At 42.5% G+C, this 13,021-nt stretch overlaps 1 protein-coding gene across 1 annotated transcript; it reads right to left on the minus strand.

Annotated features, from left to right (window-relative positions):
• Positions 1-4,258: 4,258 nt before the first annotated feature.
• SOX30 (SRY-box transcription factor 30) lies at positions 4,259-12,785 on the minus strand. The gene is made up of 5 exons (XM_009817563.2): positions 12,074-12,785; positions 10,658-10,897; positions 9,120-9,299; positions 6,634-7,126; positions 4,259-4,628 (listed from the first exon to the last, which is right to left on the minus strand). Exons 1-5 carry the CDS (start codon positions 12,783-12,785, stop codon positions 4,259-4,261), a joined length of 1,995 nt encoding a protein of 664 aa, XP_009815865.2.
• Positions 12,786-13,021: the final 236 nt, after the last annotated feature.

Genomic DNA, 13,021 nt, shown 5'->3' on the forward strand with positions numbered 1-13,021 from the left:
ACACAGACTCAGACTCATTTCCTCCAGGATCCCAACTGCCTGATTAAAAGTATCAGCTGGGAATTTGGAAATCTGGGCTCTGTTCCCTTATCTACTGCATCCCCTGTGATCAAGGGGTGGACGTACTGATTAGCTGCAGCCTCCATGCAGCACCCAGAGAAAGTATTGGTGCATGTGGTTGTTCACTAGGTTTGAAAATTAGGTGTTTAGTTTCCCCAGGGCAAAGCTGATGCAAATGCTTTTGCAGTGGGATTTCTGCCCTAACTCGACAGTTTGCAAGATGGTTGAACACTATTGTTGTTAGCTGGGAAGCAAAAGATTATGATGTCTCATTATGTTCATAGCAATTTAGGAGTTAGCCACCTAGAAAGGTAGACCTACAGAGGACAACGCCTGCTAAAGAAACAGACTTAAGCAGAGAATGACTCAGACATGTATCAGACTAAAAGCTCAGTAATATTTCATTGGAACTGTCTCTTCAGAAATGGGAAAGGTTGTTGAACAAACTGCTCTGAAAAGACTCCTGCTGCCACTGGAGAAAATGTTACCAAGAATCAAAGCCTTAGCAGGAAGAAGGTAGAAGACTTTTTGTCCTGCCTAACCTCTGCGTTTCAGACACTCGCACTGATCAAAGAAATTTTGTGTCTTTGGCTGACTTGAGTGGAATGTGAAATCTTCCGTTTTTCAGAACATTTTTCTCCTTCAGATCGCTTGAAATGATCAAAGGAGGAAGGCTGTGAATCCATGAAGGGAACCAGTGATTTAACAGTGAACTTCATTATTTGGAGTCTTAATGGTTGAGAACAGCTTTGGCTGACACAGAATCTTCTGTTTAGCTTTGGTTTTCCACCACCCATGTAGGACAGCAGGAATACTTGGAAGAGCCCTAGAGCAGCTGTGCTGCCAAAGAGGGAGAAGTGCTGTAAGATGATCAGGTACTAGACACGGGCTTGTCCCGATGTGCTGTTAGTGAAATAATATCAAAGCACTCTCTATGCTTTTTTTAAAGGGTGGGTCACTGCTGCTACTTTTGCTTCATTCCTACAGGCAAGTGAACTTAATGGTAGGAGACTGTATATGCAGACAGGTTGCATCTTTTTAACTGTATTGGTACATGTAAGGCACTGTAGTCCTCTCCACGCTGCCTGCAAACTTCTCCAACACAACAGTGATTATATTGAAGAAGGTTATTCTTGTAAGAGAAGGGGAACAGATATAATGACAAGGGCTTTTAATAACATCCAATCCATAAAACTGTCCAGTAACTTTGGAGAAGAAACTCATCTCTGCAAATGGATAGCCATAGGCAGTGACGCACCGGGAAGCACTGCTAAATGTCTTTAGACTTTTATAGCAGCAGGAGAAAAACAAACGTTGTTTGGAAAGTCCACACCTGATTTGTTTTTGAAGTTGAGAAGCGTGCATTTAGAGAAGCATTTAGTTTGGATTAAGGTAAAAAGCAGAGAAAGAATAAAAAAAAAATAGCTTATAAGAGAGTAGAATATGTCTCTGTCACATCTCAAATACCCTCTGCCCTGCCATGAGGAGGGCACACAGTTGCCATGGGACTGGCCCTGCCTACGACCCACTTCACGTGTTTCAAGGGGAGAAATAATAGCACAGATACTTGGCACTTCAGGAATCTGCATTTAGGAGGTAAGTTCAAAGGTGGGCTGAAAATGACCTAGAAATGGGAGCTAAAAACCTATTCTGCCACAAGAGAATTCCCCCATGAAGGGCTGCCAGAGCATGCTAAGGAATGAATCAGAGGAAGCCAGGTCTGGATGGGGTGTTCGTATAATTTCCACTCCTACTGTAGACAAGACACAATAGTCTTCAAGTGAGCTCAGCTGAGGGCTGGGTCCAATGCCGCAGACCTGCAGATGCCGTATGACTGATTCAGGACTTCAGCTCTAGCTGGAAGGGAAGGAGGGATCAGCCCTACATTTTGTTTCCCATTAATATATCCAGGATGTGTTAAACCTCAGTCTTCTCTTCTTCTGGCTTTAGTGGTATTAAACAGAACAGATATCTGCTGAGGGTATAATACTGTGTTTTCCTACACGAACAGCAAAGGTCCCATTAGCAGACAGATGCTGTGCAGCAAATGCTGAATCCCTCAACCTACTGAAGCTCACTGTGAGCTATCAGTACCAGGTTCACAACAAGCACAGGGTACAACCGAACAGCTCTGAGACACCTCCCTTCAAACAGTGCTGGACACCCCATATAGGAGGAAGTAAATTTGTATTATCAATGGCAAGCAACCATTCTAGATTATGGTGCATTGAAATATGTCTTATACCCTACTCCATAGTGTATAGAAAGAAAAATGGGAGAAGAGGAAAGTTAGACTTAGAGAACAATCCCACAAACAGCTGGTTTATGCCCCGAAACATACTTGTGTAGGAATTAGTACATTTGCCCGCATGCATTCCTGCAGTCCAGATCAGCTTTCAGTGAGAAGATAATTTAGAAATGAACAGGCATTTTCTACTATTTATAAGACTTCCCTCTTAATGATTCATCTGCATTGCAGATGTAGTGGGAGCAGGGGTCTGTTTACTACACAGTTGCAATGTGTAGGGCGGACAGGATTTACTCATGCTTTTGTGTTCTTTAACTACAAAATGCAGTAGTTCTCAAAAGAGAGGTTTTGGTCTTGGACTTGGAAAATGGAGTTATGATCGCACAGAAACAGAAGGGCATAAAAATGTTGATATAAGACGGAAAACTTAAAATGCAAAGAACCCAGAGGATATCTACTCTACACTGATTTAGGACTAGTTCTTGAGGCATATGGAAATGTCATTTGTACCTGTCTTTATCAATAATGTGGTCTCAATGGATATAGGGGGCCTTAGCCTCAGGTTCAGGCTCAGGACGCTCAGGGTCCAACAGATCCAGTGTGATAACCCATAAAATACAGGACGTCCTATATGAGATGGTCAATCATCTAGCTTCCTCTGAATCATTCCTTAGCATCCTCTGGCAGACCAGCATGGATGGACTTCTCTACCCATGGCTTTCAGCTCTTCCCATATTTTTGTGGTAGCTGGGTTTACATAATTATAAATATAAATACACACACACATATATATACACACTACTATTAGTAGCCCAAATTGTGTGAAAAACTGACTTCAGCTCATCATTCTAGGCATGTGCAGCTTAGCTGCACAGTAAATCTGAGACTTACATGAATTAAGATTGACCTGTCCCCACTCAGTTCAATGTCCATGACTTAAAATGAAGCACTAGCGAGACATTGCTCAGGTGAGTTTATTCAAATACAACAACAGCAAAATAACAGGATTCCCAGAAGAAAATGACCCTCTATTCCACAAAACAGGGGAGGAAAAAAAAAGTTAGTAACATAAATTACAAATTTTGGCCAAAAAATTTTGAATTTCATTACTCTCTGAGTTCAGCACAGATATTCTCTCAATTAAAAGCCTTTGATATTCTTCAAAGAATTTGGTATTCTCTGGAGAATTCTTTACAGTACTAAGGGATCAAGTCACAGCTCACTAGTGTAAGTCACAGGGCCAGATCCGATCCATTTTCCTCTCTAGGGGTACTAGCATGCCTCACCATACCTTCTGGACAATCCCACTTTTATTAATGGAACTGATTGCAGACCAAGATATTACTGAAACTGAGCTAAATTTTCAGTGTGTTATATAGCAGTTGTACCACAAATACAGACTACAGTTAAAAATTAACCAAATTAAACTTAAAACTGTCTCATCAAAGGAAAAATATAAAGCATTGCAGAATCATTCTTGACTTCACTCTTCAGGCCTTAAAATATTTTACTGCAGCAGGAATTACATTACGGTCATAAACCAGAATTATTTCACTTGCTAAAACTCCTAAAGTAATACCTACAAAATTATAGCAAATACCATCAAAATGTCTTTTTTGGCATTAAAAGGATGTGCTTAAACACATCTCTCCTCAGGAAAGCACATTATCACATGCTTAGAGCTGAATTCCTATATAAGTGCTTTCCTGAGCTAGAGCCCAAGCAGCACCCTGATGAAGCAGGTGAAACTCCAGAGGCTTTTGACCTCCCCAGATCTGTACATGAGCTCTCAAAATACAAACAGATCATCAGACTCTTCAAAATGACCTGTACAGCTCGCTCAAGCTCCATAGGTTTTCCATTGAATGTACTGACTGAAAAGATGGTGTTGAGGAAAACATTTATTTCCCATTCTATAATATTTCTCTGGATTATAATTTGTTTTAAAAATTACAATTCTCGCAACAACTTTAATTCTTCCTCGTCACTGTCAGTTACATTGATTAGGTGGATGCTGGAGGGAGTGGATGGGGTGGCTGACAAAACCTCCTCCAAGGCTCCAATATCCAGCTGTGGTAGGGGGCTTAAATACCGCTCCTCATTGCAGCTGCTGTGACTGGACGCTGCTTCAAGGCTCTCACAGCTGCGGTTGTTCTCACATATACTTTCTTCTGGGTATTCCTGGAAAGGACAGTCTCCATCCAGAGCTGAAAACATCACCTCCTGTCTTTGGCACCTGTCTTCATAAAAGCCAAGGCATTCAGGCACTGAGCTGGAGAAATTCCCATAGCCAAATGGAGGTCGGCTGAATGGGCATGTGCTGCAATGAGAGAGATTGAAAGTTGGCTTTCAGAAATGCGGATTGCCTGGACTTCCATTCAGCTAAGAAAAACAGAATGACACTAATGTTCTATGCTAGTCAGCTTATCCTGTTGAAATATTCAAAACACACATACTTCAAAACCATGCCTTATTCAAACACTAGGGCCATAACAAGAGTCATGCAGAGATTCCGCATCTGTGCATATGCACCTCTTCATGCTAGATATACGCATGACATTGCTTTGAGAACAAACACAAACCCCATTGTGTTTATCAATGAAATAATATCATGGATAAACCAGCATCTGATCAGCCTGCAGTATGTTAACTGGCATGCTCAGAATAGTAAACCAAAGCATCAAAAGTCAGTTTGTGTTATTTCTGTATGCCAAAATTTGTGACAGAGCTGGTGTAAAATGCTGCTATTTATTCTTTTGAGTGAACTCTTGCATCTGTTACATGGTTATTAAACAGGAGAACTGACAGAGGATGCTTGTGCCCAATATGTGGTTGTCAATGTTACTGTTTAAAGAATGTACAGTGACAAATTTTTAAAAAGCAACCACATAGTAGATTGCAGGAAGTTACTATGCCAAATGTAACTGTATTCCTCCAGTGTCAGAAGTTTGAATTTTTATTCTGATGCAGGATGACACAGGTATTGTAATTTACATAGTGTTACAGAAATTCGCTACATTATTAAGAAAAGAAAGTATGTGAACAAGTAACAGAGCTCTAAAGTGCAGACCTTATAAAGACATTGATACAATGTTTATTGAGGTTTCAAGGAGACTATTCATCTTTCCTATCTAATATTGAAATTTTTAGTGCATAAATCTGCGTACATACATTTGCACTGTCAGTGCTACTCAGAAATTATGATTCTTGTATGCAAGAAATGAGTTTATAGGAATGTGAACTTATAAATCATTGTATTAGAAAGATCCTGGCATTAGCAAAGCTGGCAGCCTTCAGAAGTCCGTCAATGTGTGAACTCAGAACAGTCTTTTATGGTACAAGAACACTCCTCTCCCTCAGAGGCCTCACAAAACTGACTCATTTCAGAGACCAAGGGCTAAGCAAAGTTTTGTCTTTAGCAATTTTGGGAATATGTGTCCTGCATTTCTTTAAAGGACCTCAAAAATAGAAATATCTTGTACTGCACTTAGCAGCTCATAAAGTTCTTTTGAGTTTTATGAGTCATCATCAGCCATGATTTATGACCAGGTAGTCTTATTGCCATCGGAACATATTGGTTGTTGCTATTAGTAGGAATGAGCAGAGTATAAAGGGGCAGAATTTAAGTCTAATAGTCATAATAATGTTATGTTTGATATTGCACAGTCATGAAAGAAAAATGATGCCTTACAAAGAATAAGCATGAGAAGGCCATCAGAATTCTTGCGTTTGAGCAGCACACCTGCTGCTGGGAGGGCACTGGTGCTTTCTGTGCATGCTTAGCTTAGGAAATACCCATGGGATATTACATGTGTTAGCCTCTAGGTTCTTTGATTAGGTGATTTCTGATTAACTGCCCAGAGACTGGAAAAGAAAAAGTAGGAACTACTACTTATATAAGAATTCTGAAGACATTTCCCACCAGGCTGGATTTCAGAAATATTGGTAGTTATGACAGCTGCAATCATAGTACCCAGGAGACATCTCACCCACCTACTTTAATTCTATCTGATCATTTTCAAAATTTATTTACACTAGCTCTACCTAATGCTCTTCTGTAGAAATCAACTTGCATAAGGTGGAGAGAAGATACTTCTATTTACTGTGGGCTTGGGAGTGCCAATTACGGCAATAGGACTATGGAGCCTTCAATAACTGAGCATATATTATGAGCAGCGTCAGGCCAGCAGGTCCCACCACACAGGAGCTATAGGAAGGCAAGGGCACCTTTCCTTCTGAATGCTCCATCTGCTTTCTGTAAGTCGAAAGACTCTCTGCTTTTTAGCATTTGTTCTTACTGATATTGAAATGAAGGGTTTCATTACCTTGAGGGGAAATAGTGAGGTCCAGGTACAAAGTAAGGGTGGAAAAATGAAAACCGAGGAGGTACTCCAAACAGACTGGCCGGCTGACCAATGGGGGGAGACTGATAGAGATGTGAGTGAAGAATAGGGGTAGCCTGGGGAAGAGGTACACCTCTAGGAAAAATAGAAACCCCTGGGTACTCCTTTGGGGGCTCGCTATTAGAGACAGAAAATATGCCATTAGTGGTGGTTATGCTACTTAGGTTTCTGCTGAAGCTCTCAATGAAAACTGGTGTAGGTGTCTTCAGAGAGCAATTGAGCCCAGATGATACATCGAGAGCGGCTGTCTGAGCAGGTTCAGCAAAGTGCTGTGGTGAAATTACAGGGCGCAGGGGCAGGGTTGGAGCTGGAACAGCCAATGATGTGGTGCTTGCACTAGTAGTCTGGAAAACAGTAATTGGACCAGCATGTTGAATGGAAGAAGCCGGCAGATGGATGGCAGAAGGAGCTTCACCTTTAGGAAACAGAACAGTTATTTATCAGACATGAATAGAATAAGAGCTTTCATAAACAGCAGTGTAGCAAACCACAGCCAGAGACAGAACCATTTCCCCCAAAACACTTTTTAGCATTACTTCCCTGCAACTCACAGTCATATACCACTCGGCCTACATGCGTTCTGACAGATGGGTTTGGAGCCCACACGTTCAAGCTTCCTTCTACAGAAACCCAAGGGTGAAAGAAGAAGGAATTGGCCAGTGAGTGTTAATGCTGTGAGACTGGTGAAGGCTGCTTCTTGTCCTGATATGGGCACAGAATGGGGTTGGAGCGTGCATTTAGCACCTGAAGCTCTGAAGACCTCCCAAGTCTACTAGTTGAGTTGGAGTGAACCAAATTCTTGACAAATCTGTGTGGTGCCAAAGCAGCAGTGAGGAGCAGTAGCAACAGTTAAAACACCCTACTCTCCAATATGTTTCCTTATTTGTTTCACCAATGAATGTTCCCGCTAGCCAATTTCACTTTGAAACATTTTGCAGAACATACACTTGAATGTACACTTTCAAACCACACGTCAACAGAAGGACGAAGAACAGAAGAAGAATATAATCCTTTATACAGAAGGATTTCAAAACACATTGCATAAGTATTTTCAAACCCCACTACCTAGTCTAAGAGTCTAAATTCCAAGTCAGCAGGACTTAAATGTGTCTAGATTTTTACAGTTTGTATTTAAGAATCATTTCAACCACAATAGGTTAGTAAACTCTGGAATGAAACATAGTAGCATCTGAGGACAACATAACATTATAAAATATACTAGGGTAAGAAAACAAAAAATACTTTATTCAGTCAAATTTACAGAAGGATTTGAGAAAGGATCGCCTCACTAACTCAGAACTTCACCAGAACAAAGCTGAGTGTTCTCTTTTACATCTCTGAATATTACCACACAGCAGAAACAGGCATTTCAATTTCTTGTCTCATTACAAATAGAGCAGCCCTTATCAGCATGCTTTCAGGGAAAAATGCCATTGCCTGGATCTAAGATATTTGTTGTTGAAATCCACTATCCGTGCACTGACAGAGCCAGAGCTTTCACTACAAAACAGGCAGGTCAGCTATTATACCTGACTGTGGGCTCTCGTACTACACCCTATTTCACTGCCCTTATTGACTTCTTATAAAAAGTAGGATACTTCCATGTTAAGTGCAACTTTTTCATGCATTCCTTCTGTAACTATGTTTTTGTTTGTATAAAAGCTGAGCTATGTATGCTCAAACTGTGGGCATGTCCAAGTTCATAACAACTACATATAGAACTGTGCCAGGTGTGCATAGATACTTAAGTAACTATACATGGAAAAAGTGCAAATGAAAAATTTATTCTTCAGATTTAGTGACAGCTTTAATATTGCAGCACACAACTTATTAACACCCTACTAACTTCCTTTCTGATGACCTTGTTGACAATTCTGTCTGCTGTCTCTTGTAAGCAGTCTAAGTTGCTGAGCATTTGCTCTAGAGCAATGGTGCCCTCACTACCAAGGAACACTGACATCAGCGTGGAGGTGCCATGGATGAAGCTCAGGAGCTTTTTCAGGCTTAGTAGGGCGGGGTTGAGCACTAGTGCAGTTAGAGCTGGTGATGTAAGATACATGTGAGGTGGAGACAGAACAAGAAAAAGAAACAGCTGTAGCTTAACAGAAAGCAAGTGTTGAGTATTAGGGATCCAAAAAGACCAAGAGGTAGCAGGAGGTAACCAGGAGCTACAAAGACAACAGTGGGGATCTGTGGGCAATGAAGAAGCCAGAAGAATTTAAGAGGCTGAGGAAACAGTAGGTAGAGACTCGGAGGCAGAGGTGCAGTGCAGAGGAGGACTGATAGAAACACTGGTGTCAAGAAAGACTGAAAACTTGTTTTAACTACATCTACGCTACCATACGTATAACTTTCACTACAATAGGTAAATTCTGAATTTTTAAAATCATTCAGTACTGAAAACTCACAGGCTGGATGTCCAATACTGTTCTTAACATTGGGGATGACAAGAGAGTAAGCAGGTGACTGGAAGGGACAAATGCCAGCTGGATTTGTAGGGATGATACTCTGAGAAGTGCTGGAAAATACAGCAGAGACAGGCAGTGGAAAACGCTTCCTTTTGCCTGGTCGTGGTTGATAAACCCAACCTGTCAGAGACGAAAAAAGATGCAGACATGCAATTTTTGGGATGGTCTCATTCTTTATGTAAAGCTATGATATCTGTAATTCTGAAGTACATAAAAAAAAAAAAAGAGTCCAAAACCTGCTTCTACAGTCAATGGCAAAACTCCATTTGTTTCAGTGAGCTAGCAAATGGGGCATTTTATCAGAGGTGGAAATAAAATGGACATATTTGGGCATTGGTTTTATGTTACAAAATCATAACTGTTTGTGAGACAAAAATACAGAACAGTGGGGAGTGACGTGGCACAGCTGAGGAAAGCATGTTAAGGAGAACTGTACCATGAGCAGTGCAGAAGAAAACCATGACTGTATTCAAAATGTGGATCTTTCCTGATTGTTTCCTTAACCCCTTAAGTCTCACATATACCTGCAGGTTACAAGAGACAATGGAAAATACGACCCACTAGGAATCCTGTATAGATTTTGGAGGAGTATGTTTGCCTTTGACCTAGAACATTAACCAAACACTAACAGATACATAAATATATTATGAATTTACACTATGCAGTTTTGTTTCTTACACAGGCTAACTCTTAATGCTACTTTAAAGAAAACCTTTAATTTTTTTTGACGGGTGCAAGGAGAGAGGGAGAGTGCTACTCTTATCTTTTGCTTGTTTATAGCAGATTCGTCAGATCTTGTTTACCAGGATTAGCCATAATCATGAACTAGCAGGATTATGACAACAGAGAGAGAAAGGATCATGACACCTGGTATCTCAACAGCTTTTAAAAAAAGTCTTTAAAGTACTTATGTTCTGTTTTATTGAACTGCCAGTGTTATGGAGAAATGAATTTGTTAAGGGTACAAATTTTTAACCCTTTTGACAAAAGGCTGAGAAACAACATCTTCCACACTGTTATTTGGGAATCCCAAGTCTACACGTTGAAAAATCCCACAGAATACAATGCCGTTTGTGCTTCCTGTGGCATTTCCCTTTCCTGCTTTTAAGGAATGGATGCATGTGTCACCACAGGCCACCTGAGCAGCTCTTTCTGGAGCATGTAAGATGATGCAGCAGGCCATGTTCACAATAAACTCAGTATCTGGCCATTAGACTGCTAAAGCATTCAGAAGAGTGCTGTAGCTGTCGTGGTCTAAGACCATAAGAAATATTAGAGGCTATGAAGGATGAAACATCATTTTGGATGCTTTAAAAAATTAATAATGCTTTCAGGCACTAGAAAGCTGACAGAAGGACTGTGTGCTTGAAATTTTTTGTAATTTTTTTCTAACTCTATTACTTGCTTTAATGAAAGAGATCCATTTTTCAAAAAATCTTGCACTTCTAAAGCATTCAGGTAAATAAATACATGTTTACCAGGAAATTCCTCTCTGTGTCTTTGTTTTATTTTCTGAGCTTCATCATAATAGGGCTGCTTCTGCTCTTCAGTCAGTTTGCTCCACTCCAATCCAAGCTGAACGCTGATTTCTGCATTATTGGCAGCTGGGTTAGCTTTTGCTAGAGCGGGCCGATGAATCCTAGCCCACACCATAAATGCGTTCATTGGACGCTTTACATGGCCACTTTTGTCCTTGCTAAATGGAGTATCTGGCATACCTATGCAACAAAACGAGGAAAGATTATCATCTTCCAGGCAATAGATGCAACACATTCAATAGTACATCAAGAGGATATTTGGCAACAGTCAAAAGAATCACTAGAGCTTTGGAACACATGAAACTCAATGAACATTTGAAGAGCAGTTCCTAGAAAAATAACTAAGGCTAAGGGAGTATCCTCCACTAACCTTCACTGAACCACTGCATAAGGAATCATTTACCTGGCTTTTGTTACACATATTTAAGAAAAAAAATGAAACATATGGACTACCAGCACACTGTTTTGGTTTTCATTTGGCTAGATTATAAATTCTTATGAATTTATAAACTTATGAATTTATAAACTAAACATTGTATAGCATAGACTGTATCACTGCAAATTTGTCATCACCACCAGAACTAAGTATTCAAAGCCCTAACACTGCAGGGACCAGATCTAATGATGGTATGGCAGTCTAGTCCCACACCCGTGCAGTCCCTGGCTTCTCAGCTGAGGTTGTCACTGTTCTGGGTTTCTGGATGTTTGGGGTTTTTTTTCCTCTCTTGCTCTTTTCTCAGATTTGGACACTCATTTTGCTGGAGGAACCCGTGTTACCAAATGACTGCCACATGACACCCAGCTTTGACTCTTTGTAAACACAGACTGCATTTAAATTGACATGATGAGCCCCAGACCCCTCACATCTGATCCCTGAGCAAGCAATTTCCTTTCTGAAAAAGGCTTAGAAATTAACTCTTCCACATTATCAATAAAGTGCAAAAGTCTTCTAGTCTTTAAGATCTCACTTTAAGTCACTAATTTTGAAAGCCTAGGTATCTTTCAAAAAAAGTAAGCTTCTAATCCAGCTGTTTCAAAATGTTCCTCATTTAACATGTCCAAATTTTCCTCAAGAGAGGTGTATGAATGTTTCATAGCTTTAAAAATCAAGCAGATTCCTGACCTTAAACTTGCAATCACAACTCAGTGCAATGTAGTCAGGGAGCAAGTCGACAAAACTGCATTGATTTTAACAAACCCCTAGAGAACTCTGGGCACCCGTGTGTTTCCGTCTTACACGGAAGAAGAGAGTTGTACAAACTGCAGCCTATCCAAAGGGATGGCTCTCCAACACGACCTTTCCACTTGTGTCCTCCTAGCCGATAACCTGTCAGCTGTGTGCTCTTAACATAGTACCTGAATCGGAGGGCAGTACTGTGAGGGGAACGTTTTTGGTTTCAATCTTTACTGAAGGCTGCAGTAAAGACTGCATTTTAAGCGGCACTTGTTTCACCGGCACTTTAGTCACATGGATCAGCTCTGATGGCAGAGGGCCTTGGATCTGTATGAGGGTGCCAGGGGGTAAGGGGTGAAGCACAACTGGGACCTTCAGATCTTCAGGGAGGGTCCCAAACCCCTCACACAGCTGCGCCTTGCCCTCGTTGGTGCTGGTGTGAGCAAGGCCACCCGGGGAGGCAGCCGGGGCATCGTCCTTTTCCATCTTCACCCTGCAGGCCTCAAAGGCCGTGACAGACGGCTCCGCTTTGACAGCACTTTCTCTCCAGGGCTCCTTCCCATTCCCCATCTTCTCCAGCACCGTCACCCCGGTCCGGCTTTCTCCGCTGCCCCTTTCATGGTCCCTTTCACTCCCGATGGCGCCGCGGGACTCCCCTTCGCCCTGCCCCGGAGCTGGGGAGCACCTGAACTCGCCCCCTGCCCCTTTGCTGTCCCCGCGGCAGCCCGGGGGATCTCCCTCCTCCGGCTCGGGCTCCTCGACTTTGATGTGCAGCACCCCGAGGGGGCCCATGTCCTGCCCCTGCGGGGGGGATGGCGGGGGGCGGGGGGTGCCCGGGGGCGGCTCCGGGGGAGCCCCGGAGCGGAGGGGGCTCTCCCTCGACCGCCGCTCCATCCCGCCGCGGCCCTTCGCCGCCTGCGGTCGTTGCGCCAACGCTCGCCACGCCCTCGCACCGCCCCCGCCCACCAATGGCCGCGCACCGATCCCTCCTCCCGCCCCCGCCACACAACGCGGTCGCCACGGCGACCGTTGGCGGAGGCGCCGCGCGCCGGCGCCGGCCGTTCTTCCCTCGCCACGCTCCGCCCACCCGCCTCCGGGGCGCGCTGAAACCATAGAGAGGTCCGCCTGGT

The sequence above is a fragment of the Gavia stellata genome, chromosome 16 (assembly GCF_030936135.1).
Source record: "Gavia stellata isolate bGavSte3 chromosome 16, bGavSte3.hap2, whole genome shotgun sequence".
Taxonomy (NCBI): Eukaryota; Metazoa; Chordata; class Aves; order Gaviiformes; family Gaviidae; genus Gavia; species Gavia stellata.

Coding starts and splice junctions, on each gene's coding strand:
- SOX30 (XM_009817563.2), bottom strand. CDS start 12,785: ATGGAGCGGCGGTCGAGGGAGAGCCCCCTCCGCTCCGGGGCTCCCCCG. Junction 9,300..10,657: donor ACACAGAGAGGAATTTCCTG/GTAAACATGTAT, acceptor CGTCTCTGACAG/GTTGGGTTTATCAACCACGA. Junction 4,629..6,633: donor CCTCACTATTTCCCCTCAAG/GTAATGAAACCC, acceptor CTCTCATTGCAG/CACATGCCCATTCAGCCGAC.